This window comes from Trifolium pratense, linkage group LG3 (assembly GCF_020283565.1).
Source record: "Trifolium pratense cultivar HEN17-A07 linkage group LG3, ARS_RC_1.1, whole genome shotgun sequence".
Taxonomy (NCBI): Eukaryota; Viridiplantae; Streptophyta; class Magnoliopsida; order Fabales; family Fabaceae; genus Trifolium; species Trifolium pratense.
In genome coordinates this window covers 6247303-6265202 of record NC_060061.1, presented here as the reverse complement: position 1 = coordinate 6265202, position 17900 = coordinate 6247303, and the positions used below count along the sequence as shown (strand labels likewise).

Sequence of the window (17900 nt, the reverse complement as noted above, 5' to 3'; positions counted from 1 at the left end):
TTTTTTTTTGGTAGAGAGAAAAGGAAATACTTTAATTACAAAAATACGATCATACAAAAATACTATTATGAGATCATACAAATTTAATTTTAAAACATTAGAGTAAATCAAAATAAATAAATAATCATCTCAAACTTTGACTATAGTTCTTGAATCTTCACTGTAACAGAAATGTGGTTTCTTGGTTGGAAAGGACCATCCGGATTCTCAGCTTCATCAACTGCCGAACAAGTCACTCATGGAATTCATGAAACCACTCTCACTGCAATCATCACAGGTCATTTTTTCTTTTTCAATTTCCTCTAAATTTGGGATTAATTTTTCAATTTTGTGATCTTAATTTATGATTATGATTAATTGATTACTTGATTAATTTCAGGTGCATCAAGTGGTCTTGGATTGGAAACAACTAGGGTTCTTGCTTTGCGTGGTGTTCATGTTGTTATGGCAGTGAGGAATGTGAAAAATGGATTGAGTATTAAAGAAACATTACTTGAGGAAATTCCTACCGCTAAAATTGATGTTTTTGAGTTAGATCTTAGCTCTTTAGCATCTGTTAGGAAATTTGCAGCAGATTTTAATTCCTCTGGTCTTCCACTCAATATTCTAATGTAAGAAATTATATAACCTGCTTTGATTTATTTCAGATATATATATGGATTTATTGAATAATTGATGTATCTTACCACTTTTTAGACCAGATTAATCAATTATTCAATGAAACTAAAAAGTGAAAAGTTGCTTATATGAGACCGGAGGGAGTACTTGAATTTAATTGTAGGACAGTATCAATCTATTATTCTAGTTCCTCGAATTATCGATATTTTAAAATGATCTTTGAAATTGCAAAATTTTATTCAAGAGTCTAGTATTTCTTTGTTAGTAACACTAATTTTAGGAAATGAAAATAGGAACATTTTCGGAAAGTAAACGGGGCCTAATATTGTCTTCTTTTTTTTTCAAGTAACAATGCAGGGGTGATGGCTACTCCATTCTTGCTTTCTCAAGACAATATTGAATTGCAGTTTGCAACCAATCATTTAGGTAATAATATATAATTGCATGGTTTTGTTGCATTATTACATATATCTTTCTAAATGATATATCAGAAAATGAAGGTAATAAATATACTTGATACTACTTTGTAGGCCATTTTCTGCTTACAAACCTTTTATTAGAGACTATGAAAAAAACTGTAAAGGAATGCAACCGGGAAGGAAGGATAGTTATTGTATCATCAGAGGCTCACAGATTTGCATATAGTGAAGGGATTCGTTTTGATAAGATCAACAATGAATCAGAGTAATCATCTAGTTAGAATGTTTAATTTACAATTATTCTTTCCTCTATTCTATTAAGTAATTTTAATTTATTAAATGGTAACCTTTCATGTTTAGTGTTTTAAGTTCCCGTAGTTGTATAATTTTCTCCTTCCGTATCCAACTTTTTACAGATACAGCAGTTATTTTGCTTATGGACAATCGAAGCTTGCGAATATTTTGCATGCCAATGAGCTTGCAAGGCGCTTGAAGGTATCACACAAAATTTGTTTATGCAATTTCATATGATTCAGCCTTATTTAATGCATGTTGAACTTGTTAAGTTTCACTATCCGGTAAATCATTGACGGATCCAGAAATCCTAGTGGAGGAAAATGCCTCTTATGTCTACTGCATAGATTTCTCCCATTGTAAATGGTGAACTTATTGGTTGAGTTTGATGTTGAACCCTTTCATATTCCTTTATTTGACAGGAAGAAGGAGTGCAAATAACAGTTAACTCCCTTCATCCTGGTACAATTGTTACAAATATTCTGCGGCATCATGGTTATTTTAATGGTTAGTATCTATACCATTCAAGCATGTCCATTAAGTATCCTTGTTTGTTGAAATATATCTGATATCCTATTCAATTGAGTTTGGTCATATTAGTTAACATTGACGAAAACAATACCTTATTGACCAAAACACAAGAATTAAGAAAAGTAATCTTTCTAAAACTATCCTTCAATTATCAAGAGAAAGAAATAGTTGGTCTTATAATTCTATCCATTTAATTAGAGTATTTTTGTGAAAAAAAATTAGGCCATTTTGTAAGAGGGTCTTACATACAAAGGCTGAGGTAGTAAAGGATGTCATGCTATGTACTATAGCCTTGTCAAAAGACTTAAAGAGAAGCAGGAGTTGTAATAGCTGGTTGTTCTTTTACCCAATTCCTCCATGTTTTGGATTTTTGTTCATGTGTCTTTGGTTTTTGCAGCCGTTGCTAATATGGTGGGCAAGTACTTCCTTAAAAATGTGCAACAGGTATTTTGTCTCGGGCTCAAAGAAAAATGATAGAGCAGTGTGTGAGGTTGCCTGTTAGACCAGAACTTTTACTGATTGAATTGTGGTGGTGTGTTCTTTGTAGGGAGCTGCAACTCAATGTTACCTTGCATTACATCCACGAGTAAATGGAATATCTGGCGAGTACTTTGCGGATAGCAATAAGGCAAGCCCGACCACTTTAGCTAAAGATAAAGAGTTGGCGCAAAAACTATGGGAATTAAGTGTAAGTTTGTCTAATACAAAGTAGCTTTGAGGTTTGTTTAACTCGAGTCTTGCCACTCTAAGCTAGAGCAAACTTCATATGTGCAAACAACTATGTGTTGGAAAAAGCTTTTCAGAGATTTAGAAATATGTAGTGATAAAAACTTACATCTTGAAGCTTTTGTAATATATAAGTTGTTTCAGACTTAATTCATTGCAGTATTTCATTGTATTGTATAATATTAGAGTTGACGAGCACAAACTATGTGCGTTTTTATTTTAAAATTTTGGTTCACTCAAAAGATGCAGTTATCAACTATTCAGCTGTGATTGAGTTTGTAACCATCTTTTACAATGGACATTTGTATCTGTATTGGCACTACATATTTGTATCTGTATTGGCACTACTACCCTTTGCGGCTATAACGGAAAATACAAAACAGCGCAAAGTTGGTAATGTACATTTGCCTAAATCTAATTAAATAAATTAAATTAAATCTACTTTGTAATTTTTGTTGTTGTTGTTGCTATTATGCTACTGCTATAATCATAAGCCATTTGTGCGACCAACCACGGGTGCACTAGACTTATGATCTATGGGATGCATTTGGCCGCGCATTACCCCTCACCCGCTGTGGTTGAGACGTACAATCAACGTCAGCCAAACATGACTTCTTCCCATTAGGAAATTCTCTTGGGACTCCTTCAATGGCCCTCCTATTATGGTTTGCAAGAGAATCATTTTCATGTGAAATTATATCCCGCCGACAAGCATGTCTATCTGGAGTTTTTCTCTGAATCTGACCATGCTTTGGACCTTGATAAGCAGTGCTTCCATTTGACCAAAAACCATTAGGTGACTTTGGAATCATACCCAGAGCTTCTTGTGGGAATATAGGTTGCTTTGTTTGATGATATGGGATTGTCCCACTTCTACAGGTTTGCGGAGTAGATGGGCCAGATGCATTACGAGAACTAGATGTTTGAGAGGGAGATATCATTCCACTCGAATTCGTTGATCTTGAAGGAAAACGTAGCCCCAAAGATGGAGAAACGGGACATGAGACGATCCTTGGTGGTTTATGAGCATTACTGAAAACAAGGGGCCAAAAAAACTGAGTACATCTCCTTTCATATTAAAGATTTTTTAATAAAATTCTATTTAAACAAAAATAGCATAGGGCAATTTGACCAAAGTTTCTACACTGCCGTGCATCAGTGCATCTATTATAGCTTTTAAATATTCATAGTCACGAGCACTTCAAAATTTCAGATGCAAAAGTAAACCATTGCATTTCTTTTTCATGTGACCTTTATCATGCTTAAGTGTGTGAGCAATTGAGTTTGAGAGAGAGAGAGAGAGAGAGAGAGAGAGAGAGAGAGAGAGAGAGAGAGAGAGAGAGAGAGAGAGAGAGAGAGAGAGAGAGAGAGAGAGAGACCTTGGTCCATAACCAACTCTGAAGCTTCTAGTCGGAGGGATACCAGGGATACCAGCTGTTTCCAAGTCTAAACATACATTATGTTTAGACGATCCAATGGCCTAAAAGAAAAATTTGAAGTGATCAATTAAGAACTCATGGAATCTGTGAAAATCCAAACACAAATTGAATAACAGAGATCTCAATTTCAATTGCTTTTACCAGAGATCTCATTGCATTTATAACAGAAGATGGGGATTCTGAAGGATCAGCATTCAGAATGAATCTTTCCAACGAAGCACTTTTAACAAATGGGTGATCTAGAAGTTGATTAGCCGAAGGACGATCAAGTGGATCCCTTTGCAAACAAAGCTTGACAAAATCTTTCCCTTCTTCTGATAGATGATCTGGAATTGTAGGAAGTTCTTTGCTGTTCCCAATCTTAAACATAGCAGCAACCTTTAAGCATTGAGTGTGAAACAGCAGAAACAGGTTATTCAATAAATGTTTTTTTCTATACAAAGCATGTGCTCCAACTAAGATTCATATTTTTTTGTCAGAAAATAGATTTGAAATGGACATGCAACAATATTCATAGACTTCAATATTTCTTCAAAATTCACTTACCCCTTCATACTGGCCCCAAGGAGGTTTTGCTGTTGCCATCTCCAAAACAGTGCATCCCAGACTCCATATATCAACAGCAAGATTACAACCATCTGAATTCTTTATAACCTATATAATTTAGGAAGTCACTCAAATAAGATTACAGAAAATCACTGACATGAAGATTTGTGTGGACGCAGAAATCATACTTACTTCAGGTGCCATCCAATAAGGACTTCCTTTAAAAGAAAATGGAAGAGTCTGCCCAGTTATCTACAAAATATCCCAGATAGGCAATATTAGACACCATGACTTAATAATTTAAGCAGAGATATTTTACTCAAGTCAAGTTATCCAATCCCAAAGAAGTTGCATAGTACACATGAAAACATCTTATAAATGCTCTTACATGCTTTGCCATCCCAAAATCTGCCAGTTTTATCTGTCCATTAGGGTCCACCAATATGTTTGCTCCTTTGATGTCCCTGATCAAAACCGAACCAGCACAAATTGTTTCACAAATTACAACATCAATTAAAGATAATAATTGAGTCATATTATACATAAAACATGTTACCATCAATCAAACTCACCTGTGAACAGTGTTCTTTGCATGCAAATATGCAAGTCCTGAAAGAATTTGACGAGTGTAATTCCGAATTGCAATTTCACCTAATTGTCCGTATTCTTGAAGCAATTTATAGATTGACCCGCCAGAAACGTACTCCAAGTAAATATAAAGTTTGTCATCTACCTATTAGGTATGAAATTTTATAAAGCGATTAACACAATTTGAACTTTTAAATCTTGATTGTAAGCAAGCAAACTTGAAAGAAAAATCATTTACTGAATGACAAAGTTGACAACAGTAACTGAATATATACCGTTTCAGACCCATAATACTGGACTATGTTTGGATGCCGCAACTGACTTAGCAGTGCAATTTCCTGCAAATGTCATAAAATATAAAGCAATGTTCATTATTAGACACACACACCCACACACTCAGTCCAACACTATCCTAGGGTTTTCTCAAAGAAACAGTTTTTTTATTAGCAAGCTTACTTGGCCAAGTTGCTGCGCACATTCTCGTGATTTAGGGTCATCTGAAAAAAGGGTTACCTCCTTCATTGCACACATCTCGCCACTTTCTCTACATAGATGACAAGTTGAACTAAGTCAAGCTAAAAAGTTGAAAGAACTTGATGCAAAAATAAAAATATGTGGATAAAGGACAAAATTTGAAAAAGATTAAATATCAATTTTGAATCAGAGCCAGAGCTGACATAAGAGATAAAGGATAAAACATGGACAGATGCAAATTCAAATGCTAATTTTCTTGGTGAGAATTCCATAATCATGCACACAAAAATGGGTATGAATATCAATAATAATAGAATAATACATATAAATGGGTCTGGAATCCACTTAATACCGACCTGCTGAAACCAAGATAAACATGCCCAAATGTTCCCCTTCCAAGCAACTGCCCTTTTGTCCAGCGTGAACCTGGGCTTGTTGAATTTTCTGGTCTGGCAGGACTTCGAGGAGCTGAAGGAGTTGAAGACGCGGAATAGGTTGGAGAAAATGGACAAGATTTAGTCACTTTTATTGGAGGAAGCGGTAATCGATGACTTTGTTGTTTAATGACATCAGGACGTCTTGTAGGAAACTCTGATGCGGCACCTCCAGATTTTGGATGTAGAGGGCTGACATTATTGCTCTGTATCCTGGAACCAGGACCGGGGCTTGTCATTCTGGGACTAGGTATTGGGGAACACTCAGCGCTACACTTGTTGTGTGCTCTAAATGCTGACAGATCCCCACCAACTGAATTATTACTAGAATCATGGCCTGAACCTGGACTAGAGCAGTGCCCTGAAGCTATATCTGGATAAGGCTTTCCTGTACATAATCCTGAGTTTAACACTTGCTCTGGACCAAATGCTCGCATTGGACTTCTAGGACTAGACTTTGAACTATCTGGAGCACTGCAAAAACCACCCGGACGACCTATTTGCAGAGGCAAATTAACCCTTTTTGGCGAGGTAGACAAAAGTTTATGGTGGCACAATTTATGAGCTGGTTTTGAGGGTGCTCTTGAGGTTCTTTCGACAGTAATATGTGATTGATCTTTGCGCACCGCACTTTACAAACATAGAAATAATTTTAGTAATTGAATGAAAAGAAAATAAGGAACACATATTAAGAGCATTTAATAATATGTATCGAGAAGTAAACAAACTCACCTGAAAGAATTGTTAACGGTGGCTGTGTTTCTATTTTCACAGTCAGATGCCAGAGGACTAACAGGATGTGAATCAGACGAGTCACCACTATCAATAGAGCTGTCACAGGAAACAGATGCAGTGACTATATCTCCTTCCACATCTGTAACTTCGCCCCTTATAGTTAGGTAACCAGGTTCTGGCAGGGGAAAATATATAGATGGTCTAGGTGCAGGATCTCCTGCGGCTCTTTCCAGTTTTGACGTTGAAATAATTTCAGAATTTGCATTACTAACAGTAGGAAGGGACGAGCCCGACACTGGGGGTGGCCGAGAATAATGATTGTCTGCAAAACTTAGACAGCGGGACACGGTTGGAGACGGTGACGGTGATTTTGTTGAAGGTCCAAAGGATCTAGATCCCTTCTTTGAGATAGTGCTACTATGATGTTTCCTAGATCCTTCTGATTTATAGCAGCTCCTCTCTTCTGAAGCCTTTTTAAATTTTCGTTGTATCATATCAAAAATATTTTCCCGGTTTGTCTTCTTCTCCTTCACCTCCTTGGACGAAAGCTTTCCCCACCACGGCGCCATGTCTTCAGAAAAGCTTGCACCGAACACACAGAAAAGGATAGAACGGGAAATAACAACAAAATGTGGGTGTAAATTCACATTCGATACTGCAGTGAAGTCTATGATATTGCTAATCTATTCTTATAAAATATATAAATCATAGATGAGGCGACTGTTACACAACAATAACCTGCAAAAGAAAGTTCCAATGTCAGATTGTTCCCTCCAAAAATGAACATTTAATAAACAAAGTATCGACACAAAAGTACATCTTTGATTTATGCTGTGGACTATGGAAATTATTGAATCTCGCTACACAACAGATACAAACATCATATACCAGATCATCTATACGTAAGTTATTGACTCTCGCTACACGACAGACATATATCATATAAGGGATCATCTATGCGGAAATTATGCAATCCCGCTACACTACAAATACCAATATCATATAACAGAGATCATATAACGGATACAAATATCTAAATGTAAATGATTGAATCTCACTACACGACACATACAGACGTCATATAACGGATCATCTATGTAGAAATTCTTGAATCCTGCCACACGACAAATACATATATTATATAATGGATAATCTATGTGGAAATTATTGAATCTCACAGCACGACAGATACATATATCATATAATAAATCATCTATGTTTAAATAATTGTTGAGTTGTGTTGTAGACTGCGGCAATCATTGTATTGGATCGTGCTACACGACAACATACGTTACAGATGCTTTAACATCCTAAACAAAAATACACGGAACTGGGAAATTCCACTGATTAAAAATTAGAAAACATGCTGATATTATCATATGGTTTTAAAACATATAATACAACATCAATGCCAACCATTACTGTTAGTTGATTTAGAAATTCAGTTAAAAGCATTAAATACTCTAGTGTCCCTTAATACTATGGAAACCATCGCTCGGACTTGTTCTTGAAAACACTCACACATTTTACCTCCAGAACATCAAAAGAGTGAACCAGTAGCAAAGAAGTGATGAAGATAACTTAGGAACTAAGTTTTTCAAAATCAATAACCAGACTAAAGTCCACTGAGACATGATTCACATCCCAACATGAAACAAATCTCACACACACACACACCTTGGTATTAGAAAATTTTGAGAATTTTACTCACAACATTACATTTTCTGCCAATGCAGTCAAAAGAGTAACAATCAAAATGGATTATATATTTGCCAAAATCCTTCCAAACTCTTGCTTTTCAATTATTGTACATTTAATTAAAATCTACAGAATCATAAATAATAATTAACATCCCAATCTTGAGAAAACTTACCAACATAACAAACAAACAAAAATTAGGTCTTGTAATCCATTTATCTCTAATGTTTCTCTTGTAATCCAGATAACACAATCCATCACAGAATTTCAACAAATAGCAGACAACATTACATAACAACATAAAAAATCAGAAAAATTTGAACTCAGATCCAATTGTTTAACAAACTCAATTGAACTAAAACCATAACATAAGAAACAAAATTCACAATTTTTTTACTCAAAATGCAACTTCAACACACCAATCAGTAAATGCTGACACAATTACAACCATAAATTACAATTCTTATGCACAAAATTAACATCATACATATTCAAATTCCGAAATTAACAACATGCAAATGATCCTCAACAACAATAGTTTTCAAAAATTTCACAGTGTTGAGCTTCAAAGTTGAAACCATTACAAAAATAAAATAAAAATTCAAAGCAAGAAGAAAGGAAAATGCATACACTACTACGTAAACCCTACAAATACTCACAGTGTTTTTCTTCGAAATCAAAACGACGACGCTTTACTGAAACGAAGCAACGAAGAGAAGTTGAAAAGATGAAGAATAGAGAAAAAGAGTGACATATGAAGAAAATGAGAATGAGAAAAATGAACAAATGCAATGCTTCACAAAAAAACAGTTTAGTGTGTTTTTTTGTTCTAAAGCATTAAATTTAGTGGGAAATTATTAAAAAAATTGCTGATTAAAAAATTAAAAGAAAATCGAAAGATTCCGTGTGACGCGTGAGTTTTAATGTGGTCATGATATAACCGTTGGATTGACGTACCTTGGTTATTTCACAAGAAATGTGTGGTGGGTGATGCGAATCATGTGGTGAGTGCAGTGGATCTTGAAACAGCGAATGTTTTTCTTATCTTTAACGGAAACTTACTCAACCATCAATCGTACGTACCTCATCATACTCATAGTATTGTACTTTTTTCTTTGTTTTTTATGGTATTAAATATCTCATACATTTTGAATAATGCTCAAAAACAAATCTCATATATTATTAATTAAGATTAGGATCATTTATTGACATACCAGAATTAGGATAATTTTTTAAATTTTTTTTTATCCTTTTTCTTTTCCCTTTATTTTTTTTCTATTTTTTCCTTTTCTTTGTTTAATAATATTAGTAAGTATTTATAAGCTTTTTATATTTAGTAAAACAAATATTATAATAAAGAATATCAAAATTATAGAATAAATTGCAGCATTTGTTAAATTCTTAAAAAACTAAATCATTATTGTAAAGTAAAAATAATTAATGACTTGTTTAAAGGAGATTTTTTAATTTATTTTTCATAAAAGGTTAAAGAGAATGAACCATCGTTATGACAAAAGAGAAGAGATACAATGAACCAAACTTTGCACAAATTACATGACTTAATTCAAGGGGCAAACAACGGATCGGGTAACGGGTTCGGATCCAGAAACACCACCCGAGACTAATATGTGGTTGCAATAATAAAACCCAACATAGCTCAAATAATTTAATGATGATTAAATCCATAAAATAATATCTAATTAACTTCGATAGCTTTGTAAAAAAAAAAAAAAAAAAAACTTCAATAGCTTGTACCAAGTACTCAACATTTGCATGGAAGTTCAATTACTATTGCAAATAAGATAGAAATATGTTGAGTTAAATATGTTTTTATTCCTATAAAATTACAAAATTTTATTTTTTGTCCCTATAAAATAGTGGTATAGTTTGATCTATAATTTTTCTATGCAGGTAGGTTTAGCTAGTCCCTGCTAATTTTAAAAATGGTTTAGTTACGCTTAAACTTTTAAAATTTTTAATAATTTTTTTCATACATGTTTAGAATATATACTATAAAAAAATTCTCGACAAAACTTTAAATTTTTTAAAATGAGAAGAATTAAATATGCATCGCGTTCAACCTCGATATACTAGCGTGCCAGAATTTCAAATTTAACAAGAGATATTAAAACTACGTGCATAATAATTTTCTATATGGACCAAAACATGTTACAGTTTTTATAGGGACAAAAAATAAAATTTTATAATTTCATAGGGACTAAAAATATATTTCCCCCAAATATGTTTAGTCGAGTTATGTTTTACTTAAATAAATTTGATTTGTCAAAAAAATTCAAAACTCGATTCTCGCTTTTATATGTCCTGAGCATTTCTTAGACATTTCATGATTCAAGGCGATTGAATTGATTTTTGTAAAATCTAACTGTTTTGGACTGTACTTTTGGGCCGAATCAAACTCAATGTCATATTTACCGTCTCAATGTCACATCCATTGACTTATATATACATCATTTACAATCTCATAGATATGTATTATTCTAACTTCTACTTCCACCTCAAAGTTTATACTGACTTGGGCGTCTGGGCTTTTTTGTGGGTACCCGCCCTTTTCCATTGTTGGATCGTCTCCAATGCTCAAATACCGACATCTAGCTCGGAGCATCATTCCATCGATCCACCTCTATGAGTTCTCTACCTCTTTTTTTATCTCTTTAGATAAAACTTGAGTTAGGTTACAAACAATTATTATTATTTATTTATGGAAAAAGTTTTTTCTTAAGAAAAATTTTAAAAAGAATTGCAAGAATAAATTTTCACCCTTATTTACATTCACTATCCCTGTGATTTTCACATAAGAAAAATATTAAAAAGACACTATATGTTAAGATATTATCATGTGTTGATTATTGCATTCCTATGTGTTGCGATTTAAATATTTTAGGTTATGTAGATTAATATGATTAAATTATTAATAAATTATACTTATATTTACTGTCTAATGAAATAATAAGAGAAAACAATGTTATTTAGTTATTATATGCATTTAGATTTAGATTAGATTTAAGAATATTTCAAATCCCCTCGAGTTTGACTTTGTTGGTTAAATATGTTTTTTTTGTTTTTTTTTTTTTTCTTCTTCATCGTAAGTATCTGGCTCACTGAACCGCCTAATATTATTTGAACATGATATGATATCAATAGATTAGGTCATAGGTATTTATCGAGAGGCCGACATATTTTCATCTATATAATACAATATCCTACCAATTGAACCAAGCTCACGGGACTGTAAATAATTTTTTAATTATTTGGTATGGATAAATAATATGATCACTTTACCACATAAATACTTTTTTTACACATAATATGTTAAAAATATCTTATACTACTTTTTTGTCTAGATTATATTATATATTATATTATGTCTCATATAATAAATTGTAATTTATACCACCCACATGCAAAATAAATGGAAACTTATTATTATATGAGACACAATATAATATATAATAATTTTTCATATATTATAATATTTCTTTGTGTGCAGTTGTTTTAATTTTTATAAATTAAATATAATTAAATATAATATATAAAATTATCTATATTATATATTTATTATTTAAATTTTAACACACCCCTAATAAAAAAAATTGATTTTAATATTATTGTGCATCACATAATAATATTAATCATAATAACAAAAACAACAACAATAATAATAATAATAATACATGTATTAAGAATTTAAGACCTAAATTTGTCGCATAACATATTTTTTGTTAAGTATTATTTTATTTTAATCGTAAATATTATATTAAAAAAGAGGTTAAAAGATCAAAGTACATCGAGTACTAGAAATACTCACATCAAATAAAAAAGAATCAATCATGCTTAAGTGTTGTGAGTGTATTAAACACACTTAATATTATTTTATAGGTATACTCGGACATTAGAGATGAAAATGGATTAGACTTGTTAACAAGATCCTACCATTTAATTTGCGTCAGATTCAAGTCTTTTTTAGCATACTATCTAAATTATTCACCACTAAATCAAATCTAGTGACTTTTTTTTTTATAAGTTAAGAGCATATTTAGGCATTAAGGAGTGAGTAGACATCCAACTAGCGGAACATTTAAACACTCTCATCGTATACCTATAGCTCATAATAATATAAATAAAAATAGAAAGAAAAAAAATATGTACATGGGGGACTAGACCTTACCCAAAAAGAGAGAAAACTAAATGTAGTGTCAAATAAAAAATCATCCCCATAAAGGGATATCGTAACGAGCTCTAACTATCGGTTTACAAACCCCCGTCCCATTTCATAGTAACTCATGAGATGTGTTATCCCTAGAACGAGTATTATATGGCTGCCCTCTACTCCTAGCCAATTGTTTGATCTTCTTCCTTTGACTTTTACTAATAACAGTAATGAAAGGCGTCTCACCTTTTTCCTTATCAGTCCAAGCTTGTTTAATCAATTGAAGATCTACTCTGACTACCCCGTCAAAGTCTTCATCCGGCAATATCATCACGTTTTGCATTGTTTCAAGTATATCTCGGCCGAAGTCCGTACTAAACATTACATTATGTTGTGTCAACACATGTGTAGCAGAAATCATAGCATCTGACAAAACATTACCTTCTTGTTCTAATGTATGCACAATTATAGCACCATCATCCTCCTTCTCTGCAGCAACACCATTAGGTGTGAGGTCTACCTCCGAACTGATAGAAGACAACATCAGTGGCTCTCTCGCAACATGCACTTGTATAGGGCGAGCTTCCGTCTCAAGACACTAAACCTCAGTCGGCGCACTATCATTTAATTTGAGGTCTTTATCGTGGACAACAATCGATAATTCTTCATCTGAAAAATCCCCTTCTAAATATTCAACAATTTCTATAGGTTTTGTATTCTTCCCAACACTCACAACATTTTTAGTGAGCACAACTGCGTCGGTATATTGTTCAATGTGTTTCATCGCCACCATGTGCGTATTTGTGATATTTTCGGGAGCTATCTTCTTCAGTTCTAAGCATTTGCAGCCTTTGCCTTAGCAACATATTCTTGTTTGATTACCTTAGAAGCCTTCTCATGTTGCTTACTTGTATGCTCTGAATGCGTTGTAACATCAAGTTGTAGCCACTTACAAGCGTGGATATTATGCCCTATAAATTGACAATGCAAACAAAATTCTGGCAACCGCTCATATACTACTTGTATCTTGATTGTGAAATCTTTCCATTCCACCGTCACCTTGTCAACTACTGGACGTGAAATGTCCATATCCACCAAGACACGTGCGTAATGCCCAAAAGTGCGGTTTTGGTAGATTCATCCAAAGATAAAAGGGGTGCCTATAGTACTTACAATTTCAAAAAGTGTTTGTTGCCGCCAATATTCCTGAGGCAGCTCCATTAGACGTAACTAAATATGTGTGTGTGTTTGCCTTGGCATAGAGGTATTGAAATCATTTCGTAAGACGCATTAAACCTGGCTTCAAGTTGACTGTGCCGGAAGACCAAACCAAACACATATCCTCAAATGAATCAAAATGAAATTCATAAAAAATCGCGTCCCAACGGAACCATCCTCCATAGGCTGGATGTCTTCCAAATAGATGTTAATTTCGTGCGAAGATCCCTAGCGGTAAGAGGCTTGTCCCCTTTATTCAACAAGATCGCCCATGAAGATTTCTTCGGCAGTCAGCGAGACCTTTCTCATACTCCTCTTAAGTTATTTTAATACATAATTAATCTCCCTTGATCATGAGGGAAGGGAGTTGACTAACTTGGACCTCACATGAATCATGCAATACCTGAGCGAAAGATTTCGTCTGCATCGTCTTCTCCGATGGTGCCATGACCGATGTTGCAGCTACGTACCATGCAAAGGCCACGTTGCCATCGAACCAGTGAAAAGTACCTGATTGCAAAATAGGCTTCAAATCCAATTGGTACTGTAGAATCCTTTTACGCCTATGTGATTGTCGCCTACCAATTGTGAGTGCAATACTTCACTATATGTGCTATACGTGATGTCAGCACAATTCTTTATGAATAAACCCACACAATTCTGTGATGCAAATTGTGATGTCAGCACCGAATTGTCAATTGTGAGTGAAATGGATTTGGAAAATTGGAATCAACAATTGGACAGAGTTTTTGGAAAGCACTCATTAGGAAACCCTAACAGGGTCTCAGCCGTTCCGATTACAATTCATGATATCATCAATCTAGTGACTTGACTCAAGTCATATATCAGAAAATATTTTTAAAAATAGACAATGTTAAGACACTTAACTTAAGGGTATTTTTTGGCATATTTAATTAAAAATGTCATTCGGGCCAAAAATAAAAACGTAGCCATATTATTAGAACGATATCCTTAAGTAGTTTTTTTTTTTATTTTTAAAACACCCCTTCATAATTTGTGGGTATTTACCCATCAATCAATGAGAATAATTCATGTGTATGTCAAATAAAAATTGATTACAAGTTACTCCATCTAGTCTCGTATATAAGCAACTTTTCACTTTTTAGATTCATTCAATAATTGATGTATCTAGACCAAAAAATGACCAAATACATCAATTATTCAATGAATCTAAAAAGTAAAAATCTGCTTATATATATGAGACCAAAAGGAGTAGTTGTGGATACCACATGCAAACCTACTTACTCCCTCCGCCCTCATATATAAGCAAAAGTTATATTTTTTGATTCATTAAAAAAAACAATGTATCTAGTCCAAATTATAGACAAGATACATCTCTTTTTGAATGAATCTAAAAAGGTAACTTTTACTTATGCCAGAGGGAGTATGTGATTTTTTCTCATTGGTTGATGGATAATATGTATTTCATTCAAAGCTTTTCCAATCATAGTACTATATATATAAGTGTATAACATGACAACTATCTCATCAAAACACTACCGCCTTCTCCTCTCATACAACTATCTCATCAAAATCCAGCAACCTATCAACAAAAAAATGGCAATTTGCATCAAATTTTTTATTTTTACCATTGCAATTATTTGTGTTGCTTCGATGACTTTTGCTGGTAACTAAATTTTATTGAGTTTATGATAAATGACTTGCAATTATAGAATTTGATTGTGGTGTTTTAAATACTTTTTTTTTGGTGTGTTTTAGGAACCTTTATTTTATGAAATTTTATATAATAGGTTTGAAATGACAATATCTTATAATTAGATGATATTTTCTAATGACATTTGATTGATTGTATTGGAAGCAGATTGGAAGAATGAACATAATATCTTTGCGGCCTTGTACATGAAAAATTGCTTTGCGGCGAACTATTGCCCAAAAGATTCACCTCGTTGCGCCATCGAATGTAGGCAAAACGGCTATCCTTCTGGTGGTAGTTGTTATAATAACTGGGCTTGGTGTTGTTGTCAAACCAACGTTTAAGAGATTTATAGTTGAAAAATCAACATTGTAATTTCTATTAAAAATAATACTACTATGACTTTTTATTTTTACGGAAATGTTGTATTATTATTATTATTATTATAAAATTTATGAGAGAGTATGACAACTTATAAATAAAATAAGGCAAAAACTTAATAATATGTATTAAGTTAGACACATGAGATGTCAATTGCACATGCTAACGGGAAACTATGTGGAAATGATATGTTCGGGGCTCCGAGTATGGAGATTCTATCCACCGCGGCAACGTGGATGGAGGGAAAAGTTCCTTCGAGGATACTTTGCCACTTAAATATATTATGTCAATTGCACATGCTAACGGGAATCTATGTGGAAATGATATGTTCGGGGCTCCGAGTATGGAGATTCTATCCACCGCGGCAACGTGGATGGAGGGAAAAGTTCCTTCGAGGATACTTCGCCACTTAAATATATTATGTTCATATTGTTGTGTGAATGTTTAATTCTTTGGTGTGTACACTATTTTAGAGATATTAAATTAGATGTAAAAAATTGCTTTTAGGGATTTTAATAATTAAAAAAAAAAAAAACTCATTAGAGACTGGATTTAATATACAACGTCGCAAAATCGATCCCAACGAACCGAAAATTAATTCCAAATCAGTCACAAAAAGTCTCTAAGATCGGTCGCCAAATCAGTCGCTCATAGCGTCGAATATTGGGTCGCAACATCCAATATCTGAAATTTGTTTATGAATTCGGTCTCTAAATTGGTCGTTGAAATCCGTCGCCAGTTCGGTGGCTAACAAATCAGTCGATTGATTGGTCACTATGCATCAGCCACCAAGGTTTTTGCCACTTCAAAAATTTGGTCCCTAATGGATTTATGGACCAATTTTTAAAATTTTCGGTTGCTAAATCGGTCTCTAAAGGTGAGATTTCTAGTAGTGTGTCCAATCTAATAATTGCAACATTTTTCGCCTATTATTATTATTACTATATTTTATAGTTCGTGTTAAAAAAAATTCCTCATAATATTTTTGTAAATTCAAGCATTTTGTTTTTAAGATAGTTGCCAATAGTACTTCAAGCATAGTTTTGTATTAATATAAAATATAACTGAAATATGTTATAAAAAACTATATAATTAAAATAAGTTGTCATATAAAGTCATTATCTCTAAATATCATGTTAAATTTCTAAATAGAAATTTAAACTTATTGCCTCTTAAAAAAAAATCTTATTGATCTATCTATTAGCTCGTTGGTCTTATATAGGTCTTATAACTTACTATTTAAAAGATCTAATATGAAACAAACATTTAGGTAGCTATTAGACCATACAAAACTTCTAAATGGTCACCTAGGCCAAAAAATAAATCTATTGCGACATTCTCTGTCACAAAAGTATTCAAAAGTGTAATTTAACAGGGAAAAAATATGGTAAAACTATTTCAAAATTAAACATCCACAAACATATAAAATATCACATGATAAACTTGCATAAATGTCCAGAACTAACTCTTGACATGATATAGAGAATAACACAATCATATTGTCATGATACTTAACTGATATAGAGAATAACACAATTATTTGTCACAATGGAAACAAGTAACTCTAATTGTTGACAAAAATGTTATCGATCAATATGTCACATGAAAAGCACAATAAAATTGAACGAATTAACTAATAAAAGTATATTTCAACGTTATATGCATCCTAAATCACGATCATCAATTAACTAAAAACATGAATCCTTTTAACTTCGAGTTGATACGCATTAAAAAGGACATCCCAAACAATGTCTCAATTTTAGTTAAGACTTTCGTACCGACAATGCATCAAAAGTCTCCTCAACCTTCAAACTCCATCCTATCACGATTCATCCTCCGACACACCTCACTATATGAATGCAACATAAATATATAAGACATACACATTTTTTTTAACAATTATCACGATTAAACATTTGTCAACTCTAATCTGTAACTTGAGTAAGTCACCAAGAA

At 33.1% G+C, this 17900-nt stretch overlaps 2 protein-coding genes across 2 annotated transcripts; one reads left to right on the top strand and one right to left on the bottom strand.

Annotated features, from left to right (window-relative positions):
- Window positions 1-66: 66 nt before the first annotated feature.
- LOC123915939 (short-chain dehydrogenase TIC 32, chloroplastic-like) lies at window positions 67-3029 on the top strand. Its single transcript, XM_045967231.1, has 8 exons — window positions 67-277; window positions 380-611; window positions 965-1044; window positions 1149-1302; window positions 1454-1532; window positions 1754-1838; window positions 2260-2306; window positions 2410-3029. Exons 1-8 carry the CDS (start codon window positions 172-174, stop codon window positions 2572-2574), a joined length of 948 nt encoding a protein of 315 aa, XP_045823187.1. The 5' UTR covers window positions 67-171; the 3' UTR covers window positions 2575-3029.
- Window positions 2771-9318, bottom strand: LOC123915938 (mitogen-activated protein kinase kinase kinase YODA). The gene is made up of 12 exons (XM_045967230.1): window positions 9162-9318; window positions 6802-7542; window positions 5992-6699; window positions 5618-5705; window positions 5437-5499; window positions 5146-5306; window positions 4962-5037; window positions 4766-4825; window positions 4574-4681; window positions 4169-4405; window positions 3968-4068; window positions 2771-3620 (listed from the first exon to the last, which is right to left on the bottom strand). The coding sequence occupies exons 2-12, from the start codon at window positions 7371-7373 to the stop codon at window positions 3116-3118; spliced, it is 2679 nt and encodes an 892-aa protein (XP_045823186.1). The 5' UTR covers window positions 7374-7542; window positions 9162-9318; the 3' UTR covers window positions 2771-3115.
- Window positions 9319-17900: the final 8582 nt, after the last annotated feature.